The 21634-nt window shown below is 40.0% G+C and overlaps 3 protein-coding genes across 3 annotated transcripts; all 3 read left to right on the forward strand.

Moving 5' to 3' along the window:
* On the forward strand, nt 1–915 carry LOC101756966 (glycogen synthase kinase-3 homolog MsK-3-like; the record flags this gene model as incomplete). Its single annotated transcript, XM_022828493.1, has 6 exons — nt 1–33; nt 111–185; nt 283–339; nt 414–554; nt 640–690; nt 829–915. Coding segments are annotated over 6 exons (444 nt in total), but the record flags the coding sequence as incomplete, so codon positions are not given.
* Nucleotides 916–1670: 755 nt separating this feature from the next.
* On the forward strand, nt 1671–3542 carry LOC111258031 (glutathione S-transferase T3-like). Its single transcript, XM_022828748.1, has 3 exons — nt 1671–1916; nt 2261–2676; nt 2765–3542. Exons 1-3 carry the CDS (start codon nt 1706–1708, stop codon nt 3338–3340), a joined length of 1203 nt encoding a protein of 400 aa, XP_022684483.1. The 5' UTR covers nt 1671–1705; the 3' UTR covers nt 3341–3542.
* A 3211-nt stretch (nt 3543–6753) lies between these two features.
* Nucleotides 6754–9993, forward strand: LOC101756549 (1,2-dihydroxy-3-keto-5-methylthiopentene dioxygenase 3). Its single transcript, XM_004975233.2, has 7 exons — nt 6754–7066; nt 7586–7700; nt 7859–7953; nt 8328–8442; nt 8551–8675; nt 9072–9142; nt 9658–9993. Exons 1-7 carry the CDS (start codon nt 6884–6886, stop codon nt 9737–9739), a joined length of 786 nt encoding a protein of 261 aa, XP_004975290.2. The 5' UTR covers nt 6754–6883; the 3' UTR covers nt 9740–9993.
* The last annotated feature ends 11641 nt before the right edge of the window (nt 9994–21634 follow it).

The raw sequence follows: 21634 nt of genomic DNA on the forward strand, positions 1-21634 counted from the left end.
CATTTGATATATGCAAAACTTTACATGTATCAGGTAAAGCTTACTCTGTTGTAACATGTCCAAGTATAACTGCATGATAGTCATGACATGTAAAACCTTGTGATTGACAGATTTGTAGAGCTTTGGCATACATTCATAACTGCATCGGAGTGTGCCATAGGGACATTAAGCCGCAAAATCTCCTGGTATATCTGGATTAGTCATCTCTATCTGTTTGAACACATCTTTATTCAATTATAAATGCAGCTTCAGATGGTTTGATGCATACTATTTCTGCTACAGGTGAATCCTCATACTCATCAGTTGAAATTGTGTGACTTTGGCAGCGCGAAAGTTCTGGTATGGTCATAATCAACTGAAGTTCACATGAATCCTTGTATTTGTTGCGTGGCTAATTATTTCTACTGCTTTAGGTAAAAGGAGAACCAAATATTTCTTACATATGTTCTAGGTACTACAGAGCACCAGAGCTCATATTTGGTGCTACTGAATACACAACAGCAATTGATGTTTGGTCTGCCGGATGTGTTCTTGCTGAGCTGCTTTTAGGACAGGTAAGGGATCACACAATTACATGGTCATGGTGGACTATCCAGCTTGTCTCTGCCTACAATCTGTTTTTTTTCTTCTTCCCAACAGCCTCTATTCCCTGGAGACAGTGGCGTTGATCAGCTAGTTGAAATCATCAAGGTAAATTGTTATCTTCATCCCAATTAAACTGCTGCCTATTGGTTTCTATTATGTACTTATGTGTGCTGTGAGCGTGGTTCGTGACCCCAACATTATGATGCTTGTACCCAACACTTTATTCACTTTCTACTAAAGCAGGTTATCTCTTTCAACAATGTTACCAGAACCATACCAGATGAAAAAATTTCAAGGGTTGCCTATGAATCACATAGGGATCACTGGTAGAACAAAGAGTGCGGCGAGTATAAATCAATGAATAGCCTCGATCCACAAACAAATGTTGGATCGAACATTGTCATACAAAGGGTGCATCCTCGCATGGTGCTAGTACAAATCAGGCAAACTGAATTCAGCGCAAACTGATACATGGACTCAGGGAGCATGCTCCCAACACTCTTCTAATACTTTACAGAACCGCGGACGGTTTTGTTACATCGACAACATTTTTGTTTACCTTTCTGGGGTAAGGGGGATGATAATCTCGGACAAAAAAAATCCACGCATTGCCTATGTTTGCGCACCTGTATCAGAACATAAAGGAAACGACACTGAGTATCAACTGAAACTTTTGGTTGGTAGCATCTGTCCAGACATAAAGTACACTGAAGAAGTGAAGATGAATACAAAATGCAAAGAAAATCAACCATCACTGCAGACAAGGATGCCAACTGCTGACTTTGCACCAAAAAGATAATAAATAAAGAGAGAAGTCACTAACAGAAGTATTGCATAGTCATGAAATCTTATAGAGGAGGCATTTGCTTTGCTTAAATAAAAACTTAGTTGCATTGAATTTTTTTATCTAGTTCTGAAATTGCAAGGACATTCCACATGGTGCCACACTTTGAGAGCACCTGATTTAGAGTCCTAAGCATACTGCACTCAACTTAGTTTTCCAGAAGCTTACCTCAAAAAATCAAAGTGCTGATTTTAATTCCTTTTGTTGCCTGTGCAGATGCAGGCACCACGGCCAACGGCTCCTGTCCGGCAAGGCCAAGTAAGACGCGGCGGAGGGATGCTTCAACGGCGCGTGGTGGTCGTCGGCGACCAGCACCCTCAATGGCCCGGCGGTGACCACATGCCTCAAAGGACCGGCGGTGACCACGACCTCGATCTGGCCGGTGGTCCTCCGATGGCAGCCCTTGCCGGCGACGATTTCAATTCCGTATCCAGTGACCCCTCAGCTGCCTTCGAACAAGTGGTCAACGACAACTTATTTGGGAATGGTATGAATCATAAGCTACTCATTTCAATTCTCTAGGGTAATCCGGACTAAGCAATGCATGTCGGCTTATTAAAGTTTATATCTCAGAGTTGATGAGTAAGAGTTTGACATGCAAGCATATGACATTGTCTGAAATTGTCCTATGAATTTTACCTATTAAAGCAATGATGTTGTCTGATGCAGCATATTACCATTTGACTGAAATTGTCTTACTGAATTAACTCAGTCTTACTAGGTTGTTGGGTTAGGATTGTGATGGCTGCCACTGATGGATGTTAAATGTCACTGGTAATTTTTTAGACCCATGCTAAATTTTTTGATGTTTATTTTCTACCTACTGGGCAGGAAATGGATATTTTTCGAACATGATGATGGATGAAACCAATCTAGGGGATTCTGATTATTATAGCAACACATTTGCTGACCAACAGTCACAGGCAATTGAAGTGGGTCCAGTAGCCCCCTCTGCGAGGCCAAACCATAAGAGATCAAAGAATTTCAGTGACCACGAAGATGAGGTTTTGGTTTCAGCGTGGCTGAATGTAAGCTTGGATCCGATCGTAGGCAAAGATCAAAAAGGTGGCAAGTATTGGTCTCGTATCTATGAGTACTTCCATGAACACAAGACGTGCACCTCAAAGCGTACCATAAATTCTCTCATGCACCGGTGGGAGACCATACAAAAATGTGTGAACAAGTTTTGTGGGTGTCTAGCACGGATTGAGTTAAGACGTTCGAGTGGTAGTACAATGAAAGACAAGGTACTTACTACGCAATACCATGATTTGTTTCAACTATTTTATTTTTATATATCGTATATGAATATCCCTTGTATGTTGGTGCGTGTAGGTTGCAGAGGCATGTGCTTTGTACAAGTCTGAAGACGAACATCAGAAATCATTCCAGTTCATGCATTGCTGGAATAAGTTGAGAACACAACCAAAATGGCTTTCTAAAATTGATGAATTGGTTGCTGCTAAAACATCTAACAAGAAGCAGAAGACAAGTTCAACTGTTGACCCGAGTGAAAGTTTACCTAATGACATAGGACAAGGTGAAGTTCAATGTCTAGAGAATAATGCATTGATAAGACCAATTGGTAAGAAGAAGGCAAAAGCAGCACTGCTGCAAGAGAAGAAAAAAAGTGTGACAACAACTTTAGAAAATATGTGGGCACAGAAGAAAGAAACTGATGGGGAGAAAGAGCTAAAAAAAGAGGAGAGGTTCAACAAAGCTTTTGCTCTTGAACAAGATCGAGTTGCAAATGAAAAACTACTTCTTGAGGTTAGGAGGCAGGAGGTCCAGTTACAGCAAAAGAGGGATGAAGAGAGGATTATGACCATGGACCTTACTGCCATGCCAGATGAGCAAAAGAAATACTACATGTGCTTGCGGGCTGAGATCATGAGCCGAGTACTTAATTAGAATTTGATTCTTCTAAATAGTATTAGTAGCTACTGTGATATTTTTTTTGATATGGTATTGTGTGATGTTCGAAACTTAATTAGTATTTGAATCTTCTAAAGAGTAGTATTTCCATATAGTATTAACGTGGATTTGAAGCGTCCTGTGTCGATTTGCAAACTTGCAGTTGTCTACCTGCACCTCCTTTATGTTGCAACTTAACCATTTACCTGCCCCAGGGATTCATTTTGCAACTTAACCATTTACCTGCAAGTATATGCAACATTCTATTATATTTTGGGATTCTCTTCTCATTTCCATGCTGTATGAAATTTTATCAATATGCGGTCTAACTAACAATAAAAATTCCAAGTTATAGCATCACTACTGAAAGAGAATGCCTATTAGTTGTTCCACAAATATGGTATCTCAGATATTTGATTGGTAAAAGTGAATGCCTCTGCTAGTAGCTGATAATTTCAATATGATTGCACTGCAGGGCATGGCACGTTTGTCACTGAGCAGCCCAGCTCGGGTCATTTTAATGGTATCCCGTGCATTGATCGAGTTTGAGCTCCGTGTGCGGACTGAAGGCCGACCTGATGAAGATGAGCCCAGCCTCATTGAAGGATGCACGGAGTTCACCAACATGCTTGCCTCAGATTCCTTCATAGAACACCAGCGCCTATACGGTGACAACTGTGCGTTGGACGTCAAGTATGATGACGTGGTCTCATTTAAAATATTAGCGGATTAGTTTTTAGCGTTCTGCTGTGGACTGATATGTTTTTTGGGGGAAAATTTTTTAGCATAGCTCCCAATACCTCGTTTTGGGGAAGAATTTTTTGAGGAACTCTTGGAGTTGCTCTAAAATATACATGGTGGCAGGCTGTTTTTTAGCGTCGCTAAAAAATTAGGGAAGGTTTAGGTGGATTGTTGGAGTTCATTTTTTCTCTCTTTTTTCCTAAAAAAGATATTAGGGGTAAGATTAGCAGTCTCTTGGAGTTGCTCCAAATGAATCTGTATTCTACGCCTAATACTTTATTTAGGGAGAAAAAAAAGAAAAAAAAGAACTCCAACAGCTCCCCAAAACTTTCCCAATCTATTCGCGACGCCAAAATCGAGCCGATCACCGCGCATATTTTCACGAGCGCCATCCTCCCCCCAATCGGCTGCTTCCCGCGTGCGCAAGCAGCCGGACCCTTCCCACGCGCGCAGCGGCGGCGGGGCAAGGGGCGGAGTCGTGCCTCCTCCCTCGTTGTTCTTCCGTGCTCAACTTGGTCACCTCCTCCTCCTCCCTCCTCAACCAATGCCTGTTCCCCTGTCCAATTCGATCCAATCGCCGTCTCCGGCTTCAATCTCTGATGTCTCAAAGGATGTCCACTAGAAGAATCACCCATCAGTTCAGAAGGGAGAAGGATGCGATGAATTCTGATGATTTTGACAAGGGGCCTCATCGCGGACTCCTCTCTGCATCTGCCTACCCACGGCAGCAATGGCGAAGGCCCTGGTCCCCAAATGCCAGGCTTGGTCCTCCTCAACTTCACGACCCGCATCGAGGAGCGCCTGAACGCCACCACCGCCTACTCCACGACGAGGGATGGCCACAGCATACAGGTCACCTACTGGCCTGCCCACCCGCCGCTCGTCTCCTATTTCTGTGTCTACTGCCCTGGTCTGGAGCCCGCCAACTTCCCTAGGGAGCCGGTGCAGCTGCGCCACCACGCTGATGGCGAGCGCGTAGTCCAGATCGTCGAGCCTCGCCTCCACGGCGCTGAACTGGAATGGGATGTCGAACTTCCCGGCCATGTTGGCGTGCATGAGGGCAAGTGACCAGCCCAACTAATGAATCCAATTACGATGATGTGGTCTGTTTTGAAATATTAGGCTCCGGTTATTAGCGATCTAGGGGAAATTTTTTTTGAAAAAGCCCCCAATACATAGTTTTGTGGAAGAATTTTTTAAGGTACTTTTGGAGTTGCTCTTAAGAAGTTTAAGAATGACTTGGATATGCAATGATTTAGTTATATTTCCTGACAATTAAAAATTCTTTATATGAACGTGCCGCTCCGGCAACGCGGTCCAAAATGATAAAATGGTACTGTGGAGCCTACCAGCTGGTCTGGAAGACCGATCTTCACTCATGCATGTGTATGCAAAACTATTAGGATAACAACAATCTGATGAAGAGAAAGGAAAAACTAATATAGCACCGGCCATCATACGCACATATGACCATGTGATCGAGTCCTAGAATAACAAGATCAAAAAAGTGTAGCGACTCCACTTGTGCCAATAAATCAGCAAAATCCGCCATCGGAAAACGATGCACTCCTTACGTCATGCATTGCTCTCCACTTGTGCGAAGGACTCTCACTCATTACGTCATGAATTGCTTTGGCACGTATGTCATGAACTTTTGTTTTTTAACCTTTATATAAGCTCTGGCAACAATTACCGTTCAAAATTTGGTGCCCATATATAATACCTACCGACCCAATGAGGTAGTGTAATCTTTAAAGTTTTCTTGAAGCATCTTCCAGTAGATCTTTTGAGATAGGGCGCAGGATATTTAAGAATGACCTTGTTCAATGTATACCCCGGATTAGGATGATTTTGATCACAAACAGCATGTCGTATTGTCTGTATCTTTAGTGTCATGCGATAAAGATTTATAAGATAACATATTTTATGGTAAGTAACTTAATTAAGACATCTATATTTTTTATGAGATCTTGAAATTGACGAGTTTATTGTTAACAAGCATGTCATTCACTATTAGAAAACAATACCATTAATTATATTTGTAGAATATAAATTAATCTAGAAAAATAAGAGCATCCTTGCTGAGTCGACGAATCGAACACACACGTTCGCCGAGTGCCCCAGGCACTCGGCGAAGGCCCAAAAACACTCGGCAACGCATTTGCCGAGTGTAACACTCGGCGAACCATTCTCATGGCGTGTTCCTATCCTATATTAAGGAAATTTCCCAAAATATCTAGCCCAAATGGACGATAAATAAATTAACAAAAACAAAATAGCACTGGAGTATTTTGTAGTCACTAGCTCCGACCCTTTACAAGCTCACCTGCCTCCAATGTGCGCGTCTTCGTACTTGCCGCGACTGCTGCTACCATATGAGCATAGTGCACATCTGCTGGCGATCACTTAATTAGCGAATTCTTAATGACAACTAGATGCTTCGTAATACTAACCGGTAACCACTTGCATCTACTTAATACGCGCTCATGTGCGTAGGGCTTTCTTTTCAACATATGGCCACCTTCAGTGCACCGCACAAAGCCTCGCTAATGTTACTGTTAACAAGGACCTCGTAGTGCATCACATCAATTCAATTCATATATCTGCATACCATTACTCTCTCTCTCTCTCTCTCTGTCTCTGTCTCTCTCTCTCTCTAGAGATCTCTCTCTATATCCATATCTATCTATATATCTCTATCTCTAAAGCCTCTCTCTATATATGCATACCAGTTCCAAGTAGTTTCACATAGAAATCCAAAGGCGTGAGTACATACATGTGACCCTAGACCTCAGAGAAATGATGATCAAGAGAGCTCTCCTCACAAAATTTCTTCTCCTAGCCCTTCTGGTGTTACAAACAAGAGAAGTGAGAGCTGACAGTAGGCTTGAGAGCTTTGTTCATGATGAGCTGCAGTTCAGCCAGGGATTGGGCTTCCCAAGCATCGCATCCTTCCGTGGTGACTTTGCGGAAGACATGCTGGTATATTTCGCACTAATCTCTGCTTCACAACTAACGTATCAGTTAGTTGGAGTAAGCATGATTATCATTTCTCACTAACTTTTCCTCTATATTTAGTGCTCGATCATATTTTTCAAATTATGATTTTGAATTAGGTTTCATCTTTATTTTTTCTCGCCTGTCTAATTGGCACTTATTTGACACTTAATTTTCTTCATATTCTATACACTTGAAACATTACTGTATATGAATCACTCTCCGATGTTTCTAAGTTGCTTCAGTAGCATGGCTGCATTATCTTCATATATGCTACCTAAAATGCACCTTATTATAGTTACAACCATATATGTTGTAATCGGTACAGTCTCACCTCTGAAACACGACTAATGCTCAAGCTTATGTATTTTGTCAAACAGTTGAGAAACCATACAAAGAACTGTGGCATGACAATTGTCATGGTTGCAACCAACTCTTGTTTTCCTTCCATATAGTAGGCTAAATATCTTCCTTACCTACTTCTCATTGCATATATGGTAATAGAATGGTGTGGACGACGTTGTACAAGCATGGTACATGGACGACGCCACCGAGGAAGACCAGAGGCTTCCCCACCACCGGCAGCCTGATGATCCGGTTCCTCTTGCAAAATTACTTGGTACTCTAATATGTGCACATGTTTTTATTTTAGAATATGCAAAAAAATCTTTAGGTATACATACTAGCTAGGAAGAACGGCATGTGCCCCTGAAAGGCATGCAGTTCTTCGAAGAGCTTTAAGCCATTGGGTTTATGGATTCTATGAATACATTGCAGACCTCGGAATCGTTGCCATGCGGCTAGATGCAGATAACCATGACAACGATGAGAACCTTACGATGATCCGTGACCAGAGGGGCTACTTGCACATGGTCAGTCTTCTCAATAGGTCAACATATTGAAATTAGTGGTTGCTTACGTACTAGCAAAATTCTATCTTTCTCAAAGGGTAGAAACCTAGAAGCTCATTTTTTAAGGGTTCCTTGCTGATCCATTTCATATTCTCACTAAAACCTCTGTTCTATTAGCTTGAAAGGTCAGATTTGAGTTGCATGTGGGCGTGAGATGGTTAGTATTATGTGAAGTATCTGATGTTGCATGAATACCAATGTTATTGCTTATCTATAATTGTTGAGACTTCTCAGATAGTTCATAACTACGGCAAAAGCAATAAGGTGAAACTGTATATTATATATATAAATGATTAGCCACTTGTGGCCATGTTGATGACATGTGATTTGTTTAGGACATTGTGACATTAACCCCGGAGAAAATGGCAAACTACGAAGCGATGATCAAGAGATTCTTTGAAGAACATCTCCATGCCGATGAGGAAGTTCGCTATTGTCTTGAAGGCAGTGGTATGCATATAATATTGTATCATCTGTTGGATCCTTGGGTGCATCTCTGAACTGATCGATGCACACTTGTATGCTTGCACTTGGAACATGTTGTTTATTTACATGAAGGGTACTTTGACGTGAGAGATGAAGAGGACCGCTGGATCCGGGTGTCGGTGAGGAAGGGAGGACTTATCGTGGTGCCGGCGGGCATCTATCATAGGTTCACACTGGACACGAACAATTATATTAAGGTTCGTGCTTTGCTATGCCAAACAACGTCACCTCCCATTTCTTTCATAGCTTATGATTAGCACGCGGTGCAGTTGTGCTAATCAAATTGATCATAATATATGAATGAGACAAACCAAATAGTGTATGCACTGCTATTACTAGCTAGGTCATGTATTGCTTCGCAAATAAATGTTAGCAAGGTCTCCTCTCTATGCTGAAACAAAATAAGAAAACTTTGACGTAAAGCTGTGTAGTCCCCTAAAAGGTCACCAAAATGATTTTATATATATATATACACTTGCTGCTTTTGGGGTTATTTTTTGTGTTTAGTTTCACAATTGCAGTTCTAGGCTTTCTTTAAGAATTATGGTTCTAACTAATAGTTTCTGGGTACTTTTTTTGTTGGAATATTACAGGCAATGCGACTTTTTTCTGGAGGTCCAGATTGGACAGCTTATAATCGTCCTCATGACCATCTCCCTGCAAGGTAGCTTAGCTCGGATCACTGACACGCAAATATGCAAATTTTGTATGTTCAACTATATTGTTATGATCATAATAATATAATTAATCACTGAGTTGCTACCTCTTTTTTCTTAAGCTTCCAGATATATTGATTCCAATGATGATTTAAGTACTTTACTTCTTTCATTTTCATGTTATTTTATTTTACTTTTCATGTCTTGTACGTTTATTAGTTTGCTAGGATTGAATGTATAATTTGGAAACTGCTTTTTATATGAATTTATATTAGCACAGCTGATGAAAAAAATGTTGCATTTATGATGGAATTATTTGATTCATGTCCAACCTAAATGTTTTTAAAATAAATTGATGGCAAAGTTTCTTTAAAAAAAAGTAAAAGAAGATCACAAAGGATTACTCTAAAGAAAGATGGTACTGTACTTCAGTAAGATTGTATCTTCTCTCCTTTTGGGAACAGGAATTTACACTATATATGTATCCATTAACATTCTCATTACAATGGTGGCGTAATTACAGGAAAAAGTATCTTGCAGCATCGCATAAAAGGCGAGAGGAGCATAGGTCCGAGGATCAAGCACAATGTGATCAGAAAAGCTAAAGCTGCAGTTTGCAGTTACCGCTGCTAAAAGTTAATAAATAAAATGTTGCTGTTGGAAGTTTTGACAAGTTCGAACCAAATTGATCTTGAAGGTGCCTACAAGTATGTAATGTGATCTTACTAGTTGGTAGTGAATGTCAGTCTTGATCCCTCGATCAAGGCCATGGATTGTACTAACTTGTATCAGAAAACACCAGTGCAATATTTGAAAATTGATTAATATTTACCACTACAACAAAACATAGTGGTAGCCATGTTTGGATTGCTATACTATTGAAAGCATTTCTATATTTTGTATGCTCCCGTCATTAGACATGATTGTTAACACGCTTTAGTAAAGCGCTTCAAAACTTGCAACTCAGATACGATTTTAAAGTGTTGTTGAAACGTTTTGATAAAAGCGCTTCTATGATTATTATCTAGATACGTTGTTGGATGGTATTGACACGTCTCAAGAAAGCGTGTCATACAGGTCTCAGGGTAGAAGCGCTTCTAGATACGTTTATTGAACGCTCCTCATCAAGAAATTAAGTGGCATGCCTAAAAAATAAATTAAAGTGGATTTGAAAATGTTTAAAAAATAGTCATGGTTGGACTTCGAACCAACAACCTCATATCACAAATCATCTGTCAACGGACACCAGCTCAGAAACATAATCTTTTCTACCGTTGATACATATTTTCTATACCAAAACTGTGCCCAACGTGAAAACCTGTTCATTAACAGATTAACCTGTTCATTTACGGAATAAACTCCACATTGGACTTTTCCTCTTCTCTCGGATCTCCTGGTGAGTCAGCAACTCAAACTCGCTCCCCTCGTGAGCGCGAAGGGCTGCCCCCACCTCATCGTTGTTGCCGTCGGTCGCCGGCTCGCCACCACCTGCCAGGTCGCCACCTTGCCGGTCGCCTTCACAACCCCCCCCCCCCCGCGTCCCCGCGGGCCCCCCGGGCGCACGCCCCCACGCCGACCCCTCCCATGCGCAGTCCACCTCACGCAGCCGCCTCCGCCTCCCGACTGGCCAACTCCCCCACGCAGCGCCCGTGTCCGCCGCCCGCCGGCGACCAGCCTCCGCCCTCGCCGGCGACAAGGAGCCCCCGCGACGGCGATGAAGAGCTGCACCCGACCTCCAGCAACGAGCCCCAGCGATGGCAATGAAGAGCTGCACCCGGTTGGCTGCAACGCCAACGAGCCCCTGCGACGGCGAGTCGGAGACTGTACCCTGCCTCATGCCCCCTACTTAGGTGAGTTCCTCTCCCTCCCCAATCGAATTTAGAGCTGAGCCAGTGCGCCCTGCCCCATTAGGCCAAAGGCCATTACCCCTTCCCGATTACTGATTAGAGCCTTATTGATTTTGTCCAATGCTCATTGTCCAGTATGGCATCTCCAAATTTGAGTAGTGCAGGTAGTGCTAGCGCTAGTGCTACTGCTACAGTGGTAGCGGGGGATCTGGGTCCAGCCATACATCATGCTAAAATGCAAAAAACATGTTTGTTCTCCACTGGTCACTTGATGAATACTCCCCCTTTGATACCAGTTTCTTACTAACGTTATTCCTCCAAAACTGAGAAGTGGCATCATTTTAGCTTTCATCCTTTCTACACCCTGTCAATTTCATCCTCGGTGAATGGAGTAGTCAGCCGATCATCGTCTTCTTCATATACTTAACCAACTTGCTGCCAAATTCATCATCCAGAAGAATTCCCTGACTTTCTTCAGAACCAAATAATTTCTTATAGTAGTCACTTATATGTTCCTTGATCTCATCCAAGTTAGTTAGAGTATATGAAGGAACGTATAAGTGACTACTATAAGAAATTATTTTCCCTTGCCAGCATTTTATCTATATAGTTGATCCCCCCCTTGATCCTCTGCTTGGAACAGAGGCAAAAGAATAAATAACTTTCTGGGGGGCAAAAGGACGCTACAGAGCTACAACACATTTTTTTAAAAAAAAGAACTACTGCTAAGTGCTAAGCCTAAAGTCATGTGCAGCTATCCCAACGACAGGTTTGTCAGGTCATTGCAATATGTACACTGTGCAGATTCAGTTTAATTTGCACATGCTCTGTGGATTTGAAGATGTCATAATATGAAAAATAATTCTACTGCAAGTCTCTGGCAATACTGCCTGCCTGAATTGTTACCACTTTACAAATAACCAGTTGTTGTATAAGTGAGTTATAACTCTGTAGCATGTCTAAATCTTCTATTGCAATGTTTTTACCACGTGAGGTGTTCTTCTATGCAAATAGGTGAGAAAAATAATCTATTGATTGGTGCAGTTCTTGTGTGCCAAAGGGCTATAAATTTGATGCAGATATAAGTTATAAAAATTTAACAAACAGTAAGAGCAGAGAGCTGCTGAGGGCATGTGGGTGGAAGTTATTGGTATTGATGTTTGGTTAGTTTGTATGCCACAGACCTAAAGGGCAATATCGCAGTACAGGAAGTACATCTGGATGCTTTCTTTTTAAACAACTAATTGTCCTACATGGATAGCAATTTTGACAAAGCTTCCTTTCTAAACAACTTATTGTCATATATGGAAGTAATTTGACAATTTCTTTTACCATCCTGTGCAGACATGCAAATCTTGAACTCAGATGATCATGCTAATTAAGGAAGCAGAATCACAATCGTGCTGACTATAGGCCTGATATCATTCATCAGGTAATGTAAATTTCTGAAACTACTGCCTATGGATTAAAGTTGTCCCCTTTATGTTTGATCAGCAAGTCCTTGCTTCAAAGTAACTGTAAATCAGACAATTCTTCTGTATGAAATCATGAAGCACTTCATTGCTTTGTTGCCTTATCTATTCCCATTTTCCATTTGATCATCCCTATGTCCTGTCTTTTGGAGGATTTACTATAATTTGGAACTTCTTACCATCTGATTAATTTGTCTGAGTGAGTTTGTGTCAATTTTTGGTTCAACTAGCAATTAGGTTGTTTTAATTGTTTTTTATGCATAATTTTTGTAGAATGTGCAGAAAAAAATATTAGATGTAATATCTTAAGTATTGTTTATGTTTTTTAGTGTGATTGATAATTGAGTTAAGTTCATTTCAACTATATTTATTACATACTTAGAAACTAAATTTTGTAAATTTCTTAACTATTTAGTTATATCATTACATATCATCATAGGTGATGGATCGAAGTTGGATGAGTAAACCAAAACGTGACCCTGCTTACAAAGATGGAGTTGACCAATTCCTATCTTTTGCTTTTTGTGACCTTCCACATGATAGCAAAATACCGTGCCCTTGCAATAATTGTGAAAACAGAGTAACCCAAAATCGTGATGAAGTTGAGACACACCTGAAATGTGAAGGTATTCTTCAGGGTTATACAATCTGGAATCACCATGGAGAGGAGTATGACCCACCATCATTTGTATTTGCTCATGTTCCAAATAATGATGCAAGCATGCCTACTTTGGGTGTCTCAAGGACTGCTACATTAGAAAATCGCCATGGAATATTAGATGACATGCAAGGAATGCTACAGGCTGTATTTCTTGCTCCAGCAAGCTATGAATCATTGCCAAGTATGTCTGAAGCTGAACTAGATGATATTCAGTCTAGTTTTACAAATATGGAACATAATGTGGTAGAGGATAGAAATATGGAACATAATATGGCAGAGGATGTGAGTCATGCTAAAGATGATACTATGAGGATAGAACATGATATGTACGCAAGATTCTTTAAGGATGCACACACAAGGTTGTACCCTGGTTGTGAGACATTGACCAAGTTGTCATTTTTAGTCCACTTATATCACCAGAAGTGTTTACATGGTTGGACTCAAGAATCCTTCACATCGCTGCTTGGTCTGCTATCTAAGGCACTTCCACCTGAGGCAAATCTACCTAAGACATTGACCAAGTTGTCATTTTTAGTCCACTTATATCACCAGAAGTGTTTACATGGTTGGACTCAAGAATCCTTCACATTGCTGCTTGGTCTGCTATCTAAGGCACTTCCACCTGAGGCAAATCTACCTAAGACATATTATGAAGCAAAAAATATCATCCGTGCTTTTGGTCTTGACTATGTGAAAATCCATGCATGCCCAAAAGATTGCATGCTTTTTCGAGGAAATAGATCTAAGCAAGAGACTTGTCATGTGTGTAAAAGTTCTTGATGGAAAGATATGAAGAAAAATGGCTCTGCAGCTCAACCGAAAAAGAAAAAGAAGCCAGCAAAAGTGTTACGTTATTTTCCGTTGATACCAAGACTCCAAAGGTTATTTGCAACTAACAAAACTTCCGATGATATGCGATGGCATGATGAGGGACGTACAAAAGATGGCAAACTGTGACATCCAACTGATGTAGAAGCTTGGAATGATTTTGACAGAAGATATCCTGAATTTGCAAAAGATGCTGGTAATGTACGCCTTGGTCTTGCAAGTGATGGATTTAACCCACTTAGGAACTTGAGTTCTACACACAGCACTTGGCTAGTGATGCTCATTCCTTACAACCTACCACCTTGGATTTGTATGAAGCAAACATCTTTAATTTTGTCGATGATCATTCCTGGACCAGATTCTCCGGGGAATGATATTGATGTATATCTGGAACCATTGATCGATGAGCTCTTAGAGTTGTGGGGGGGAGTGGAAACAATTGACACCTCTTTCCAAAAGACATTTTATCTCCAAGCTACACTATTGTGGACTTTAAATGATTTTCCAGCATTAGCTTACCTTTATGGTTGGAGCACAAGTGGTACATACACATGTCCTTCTTGTGGTGCGTCAACAAAATAATTTTACCTAAATAAGAGTAGAAAGACATGTTATATGGGTCATCGATGATGGTTGTCACAGGATCACAAATATCGAAGGCAAAAGGAGCAGTTTGATGGGACCGAAGAGACCTAAGATCCACCTAAAATGATGAGTGGCACTTCGGTTCTGATAATGTTACAAGGTAGAGAGTTTGTGCTAGGTAAAAACACCAAAAGGAATGACCTGGACCATCAGAAGGGCAAGCGTAAAAGAGGAGAAAGTGAGAAGAAATTAAATGCCAACCGAGGTAAGAAAGAAAAGAAGCCAAAAGATTGGTTGAAAAAGAAGTCAATATTTTTCAAGCTACCATACTAGGAGGAGAACAAACTAAGACACAATCTAGATGTAATGCATATAGAGAAAAACGTGTGCGAAAATTAGATTGCAACTTTGCTGGATATTTATTCTAAAACAAAGGATGACCTGAATGCACGACTAGATTTAGTGAAACTTGGAATTCGGGAAGAACTTCATCCTATGGTAGATGACCAAGGAAAGCAAAAGGCACCTGATGCACCGTTTACTATGTCTAGAGAGAAAATGGAGATTCTTTGTTCCGTACTTCAGAATATTAGAACACCTGATGGCTATGCATCAAACATTTCTAGGTGTGTCAACATGAAAGACTGCAAATTGAGTGGACTAAAGAGTCATGACAACCATGTTTTGTTGCATGATATTCTTCCTGTAGCACTCCGATCATGTTACCCCAGCAAAGATGTCATGAGAATAGTCATCGAGTTAGCTGATTTCTTCAAGAAATTATGCTCCAAGGTATTAGATGTGTCTGAGCTCGACAAACTTCAAGAAAGTATTGTGGTGACACTTTGTAATATGGAGAACTTTTGTTCCATCATTTTTTTACTATAATGGTGCATTTGATGGTGCCCTTGGCTGAAGAAGCAAAACTTGGTGGCCCTGTGCACTATCGACGGATGTATCCTCTCGAGAGGTATTTTTTTTATCTTTTTCCTTGTCCTCTTGAATAATCCATAGAAATAACATATTTTCTAAATTGTGTGTAGGTTTTTTGTTCGACTTAAGGCACTTGTGAAGAATAGAGCTCATCCAGAAGGTTCAATTGCTGAATGATATAAAACTCAAGAATGCATGACTTTCTGTTCAAGGTTCATATAAGGAACTACACGTTTTACAAGGCCATCTAGAAACCCTGAACCTTTAGGCAATATACAAGACATGTACCTATTTAACAGTGCGGGTGAATCAATTGGAAAATGTAGCACTGCAGTCCAATTTGACAATCAGCTTCTTGTTCAGGCACATAGATATGTCTTGCGACACTGTGATGAATTAGAATGTTTTCGCGGGTGAGTATGTACATGTTATACTAGATGATGGACCAGGGATCACCGAAAAGATAAGAGCAATTGCTGAAAAACCAAGAAAATGTGGTGTGTAGTACAGTGGTTATATTATTAATGGTTTCAGGCTCCACACCATGGATCGTGAGGCTGCACGATTGACACAAAACAGTGGCGTAGTGAACATTGCAGTAGATGGAGTTCATACATGGCAGATTATCAGATATAATAAAATTGTGGTACAAAGACTACAAGGTAGTGCTTTTCAAATGTGACTGGTATGATGTCCACCACTGTGCTAGTTTCCAAAAATATGATTTTGGATTCACTCTTGTGAATTTTTCTTGAAAAATACATACCGGGAAGAAATTAGAGCATGATCCTTTTGTATTCTCTTCACAAGTGAAGCAAGTTTTCTATGTTGAAGACCCGAAAGCTAAAGGATGGAACGTGGTGGTAAGAGTTAAGCCAAGAGATGACTTTGACATGGGTGTTGAACTATCATCAGATGAAACATATTAAATCTGCTTGGGCTTTCAGTTCCTGTCAAGCTCCTAGCATGAATAATTTGAGCTTTTTTTCTTTTGATTTGGCAAACAATCAACCTCTTAAAGACATGGATACAATGCTTATCTCAATATTTATTAGATGACACTCCCTACGTCCTAAAAATGTTATATGTTCTTATTAAAATATTCCTTGTTTAACTTCAAGTTAACCACATAAGGATTATTAAACCATGTCCATTACTTTGAGAGGCAAACCATGTTATATCAAGCTAATATTTTAATCAAATTTGGATCCAAGATAAAATAGATGTGATTTGAATACCTCTGTCTCACTTGAGTTTGCATTGAAGAAGATCACACCCATTTAAGACCATCTTCAGCAGATTACTCATCTCCCACTACCAAAATCCCCACGCCGACAGCCGCCCGCTCCTCTCCTCCCCGTGCCAGCACCCACCTGTCCGCTCACTCACCAGCGATGCTCGGTACGGCTCATTCGCGGTGGAGGTAGGCAGCTTGTGGATCCTATTTCTCTCTCACACACATCTGGGTAGGCTCCCCGGTGCGTGGCGGTGGTCCTCATTGGCAGCATCCGTAGGGAAGAGCTCTGGAGAGAGTTGCTTCACCCTTACTTCAAATGTTGTTTAAATGCCCTCTCAGTTCAATATAATTCATTTAGGATAAAAGCTTCCGCTATAGAAAAAGTATGACCATACATAGTTCCCTATGACATAGGGCAAGATAGCGGTAGAACAATACAGAAGCAATGAGACAGTCACACTTGTGTGGATCACAGTTGAGTAAAATTAAGTATATAACATTATCACTACTAACATTATCACACTTGTGGCGGGAGCTCCAGGGGCAAGGCAGTAGGAGCTCTAGGGGCTCGGCGGTGACGATGGACGAAATTTTTTTCTTTTTTCTTTTTTTTAAGATGCTTATGGTTTGCAATCCAAATGTGATAACCAAAGTCATCTCTTCCGATCTTGATCTAACGGATCACAAAACCGATCTTGATCTAACGGATCGCAAAACCGACGGTGATGACGGTCATAGGGTCGACAGTGATGGCCCAATATATAGTAGTGTTTTAGGCCATATTATAATGCTGTAACTTTTATGAAATAATTGATGTGATCGCTTAGATTTCAGGCTATATCTATTAGACTTGGTATTTGTTCCCGTTGCAACGCTGGACATATTTGCTAGTAGTATGATAAAGTATGCATGTGGCCTTTGTTTTTAGTACAGATATATTTTCTTATAGTATAATTAATTATATAAAAATAAAATGAATAAAATGAAGTACAGGTGTCCGAGCTGGAAAAAAATCGGATGGGAACGCCACCCTCGTATCCATCCATCTACCGTTCTTCAGTTATCCTATCCCATTCCTTTCTCCTCTGAACTCTAGACTCTTCTTCCCCCTTCCATTTCCCTTCCAATCTCCAGCAAGAACTGCAGCGGCGTGCGGGAGTGAATGGGCGATGCGTGACGAGCTCGACCACCACAACACGATGAGCTTGATGGTGGAGATGGTGGCGCGCGGCGAGTTCGTGCCATTGTCTTGCTCCTCACCGAAGGAGGCTGGTCTTGTCGTGAAGTCGAAGGCATTGCTGATTGAGGAGCAAGATAGCAACGACGCTATGGCCTGGTGATGTTGTTTCTCCATGTTGCCCTTTAATTTTAGCCCACCTCGTTTTTACGTTTGCCGCCTCTTTTTTATCATCAGTTATCTTCCAATTTTTGTTGTTTTCATTTGCCACCTCCTTTTCTTTTGCTCCCGCTTTTTATTTGGAGTGAACAAGGACCCAATATATTTCCTCGCACATCCGGCACCCCTCCATCTCTCCCCCAACCCCCACCTCCCAACTCATGCGCTCTCTTCGGCTGTATCTTCTCCGTGCCCAGGTGATCTCAATTTCCATCTCCTCTTCCTCTTCTCGTGTTAAAAATCAATCATGAAAGATACGCCAGAAAATGTCAATGAACATCGATGGAGTGCTCTTGTTGGAATATGGTGTGAAGAAAAGCACAAGGTGGGCCTCATTATCTACCACAAAGATATAGTTCCAATACCTGATATATAGATATTAAGGATTCTGTTTACTGTATTTGCAGCAATTATGTAGAACAAATTCTCGGTGTGCAAATGAACAGAAGAATCCATACACAACCGGAGGAAAAAGCCATGCTAGACTAAAAAAAGAGATGGTGATGCATGCTCTCTTGTATATTTTGTTATCTGACAACTCAAGAGGTTCTTCTAAGTGACAAATTATTGGAACATCCAATTTACCTTGTTATGCAGGAAGAACAAAAGAAGGGAAAGGTCCATAGGATTGAATTATGGGATAAAGCTCATATGAAAAAGGATGGTAGATATGCTAATCGCAATGTATAATGGTACTTTTCCTTTCTTATGATTTGCATTGAATCTAAAATCAATTTTGTAATGTTAATATACCTCTGAATATGCTCATTTCAACAGAATAAGTCTTTTGATGAACTAGCAAAATGGAAAGAGCAGAAAAATAGCAATATTTCAGCTGAAGATTATGATGAGGTGTTTGGTAATGTCATTGCTAAGGAGTCAAAACCACGTGGGTACTATGATAATAAGTATTGGAGCGACGTAAAGGTCTCTCAAGGTCTAGCTTTTGTTGGGCAATCTGCGAACGAAGTCAATCACTCTGAAATAAAAGGAGTGCAAAATAAGATGGAACACATGAGCGATAAGGTGGATCGCATACATGCTTTCTTGGAACGAAAGTTTCCAGGAGAGTGTTAGGTAAATGAAATGGTGGCATCACAAAATGATGTAGTAAATGAAATGGTGGCATCACAAAATGATGTAGTAAGCACCTAGGCTTTTTCTTCGTTTTATCATAGATGACTGAAACATAGTGCTGCACTATGTGTCCTTATTTCATGTCTTCTCTTTTTTTAGGTTGAAAGAGTGTACGATAATGATATTCAGTGTGATTCTAATGGTAGTGATGAGTATCATTCTGACGACAACCTTGAAGAATCCAGTGCTAATGCTCAGCCTCCCAAAACTACAGTGCAGGTGATGCAGTGTTTATTTCATTTATATTTTATTAAAAAGTATTGAATGTAAGGTCTTGTTATTGTTTTGAAATTATGGTTAATTACAAGATGCAACCATCATGTTTGCAGAGTAATGCTAAAGCTACTAAAACCAATGAGGGTTATGCCAATTTATCTTCGTAACATGAGGGTATGGTTGCAAAGGTATGTTACAAAACATTCTCCCATGGTATAGAAAATGCCCATTATTTTGTTATAGCATTTGTTATAAAAAAATGCAATTGATCTTAACTTCAATTGCAGCGGGTGCTTATTGAGAATCATAATCAAGGGAATAAGGGATATGCAGGTTTGCTTTACCACGTGAGTACCTAACAAAATTAAGACAGGTATGTCCCATGGTATAGACAATGCCAATTATTTTGTTATAGCATTTGTTATAAAAGGGATCCAATTGATCTTAACTTCAATTGCATCGGGTGCATATTGAGAATTATAATCAAGGGAATAAGGGTTATGCTGGTTTAGCTATACCACGTGAGTATCTAACAAAATTAAGGCAGGTATGTCCAAGCCATGACTTGAAATTACTTAATGTCGCAACACTGCTTCCTATAGACAGTATGACTGAGGTTACTTGAGCAAAGTTACTTGTTATTGATTAAAAATACTTCTATTATAGGGATCTCATAACAAAAAAGTAGTGGATCATAGCCGTCCAGTATCGGTATGTTTGTCTTTACATTGTTATTATCTGAAATAAACATGGTTACATGTTCAGATATAATAGTACACAATTTCTTCCAATGGTAGGATCAAAAGCAAGTCTATTTGATGTCACTAAGGCACGAAAACAAACCTGTGGCCAAAGGAAACTTAGTGACTACTGATAGCACACATGTGGTTGGAGGAAACATGCTTGGATATGAATATGTCGCCGTTGCTGTTCACATTGTTAGTGACATTGGGGATAAGAGTTTGCCTAGACCATATGACAATATTTGCACAGTAAGAGATGCCATAGGCTATGTTATTGCTTGGCATCGATCACGTGTAAGTTTATCTCCATACTGACAATGTACATTCCAACTGTCGTAATTGCAAAAATGTTTTACTGATTTAAGTGGGATCCACATGTTTTTAGGTGGAAAGACCTAAGGGTTCAGCGCCCAAACGTCCATAACAACTTGGTGAGACATTCTTCAATTGTTCCAACAAATTTTGTTATGCTTGACTTTTTATTATCTTTTGAATGCCATCACCTCCTTTCTTTTTTTAAATATTATTTTGTAGGCAACACAAAGTGTTCTCACGGACTGAAGATATGGAGATGGTTCAGCTAACGTACTACTTTCTATGTCAAGAAAACTTATGCATACCGAGGGATAGCTTCTAGATAGATTTATGCTACTTGATAGAAAAGTTCATGCAAACCCATATTGAATTTGCACTGTGTATACACTTCTTTCTATGGATGTTTTATTGTATTTACTACTGCACTTACCTAAAATATATATTTGCTGCTTCTACTAAGTGTAACGGCTTTATTTTCTTTGTTGATCCTTACAGGAATATTTTACTATAAATCTCTATGTTTGTCAAATTTAATTTGTGCAAGAGGTCTCCGATTTTTAACCAAACCAGAGTGTGCCAATGTATCTATAAAATGGCATATATGTTTCTAAACTATGCAAAACAACATATTTACAAAGTAGACATGTATATTGATGTATTTGTAAAAGCGTATCTATGTATCTTCATACAAAATAAAATATCACTATACGGCGTATCTACATCGGTAGATGTGTAATATAAATGTGTCTAGTAAGGCGTATTTATATGTGTAGACATGCATTTAGCGTATTTACAAAGCGTCTTATCTTTTCTAGACATGCTTAATAAATCGTATCTATAAATCCTGACACGGTTCATACGGAGACGCTCCAGACACGTTTTACTAAAACGTATCTACACTATACTAGAGATGAATTAAAGCGTAGCTTAGAAGAAAATAAAGCATATCTACAGGGGGTTATTGTTGTAGTGTACCTTGTCCAAGAGCTGAATGTTTGGCCAGTATATATGTGGAGGAAATCTGTTACTTCCTTTTTGTTGTAATCCTACCTAGTTGCAACAGATGTTATGGATGCTTCCTTGAGAAAGAAATATGTGTGCAAAGATAATAGTATAGAATAAAAAAGAAC

The sequence above is a fragment of the Setaria italica genome, chromosome VII (genome assembly GCF_000263155.2).
Source record: "Setaria italica strain Yugu1 chromosome VII, Setaria_italica_v2.0, whole genome shotgun sequence".
Taxonomy (NCBI): Eukaryota; Viridiplantae; Streptophyta; class Magnoliopsida; order Poales; family Poaceae; genus Setaria; species Setaria italica.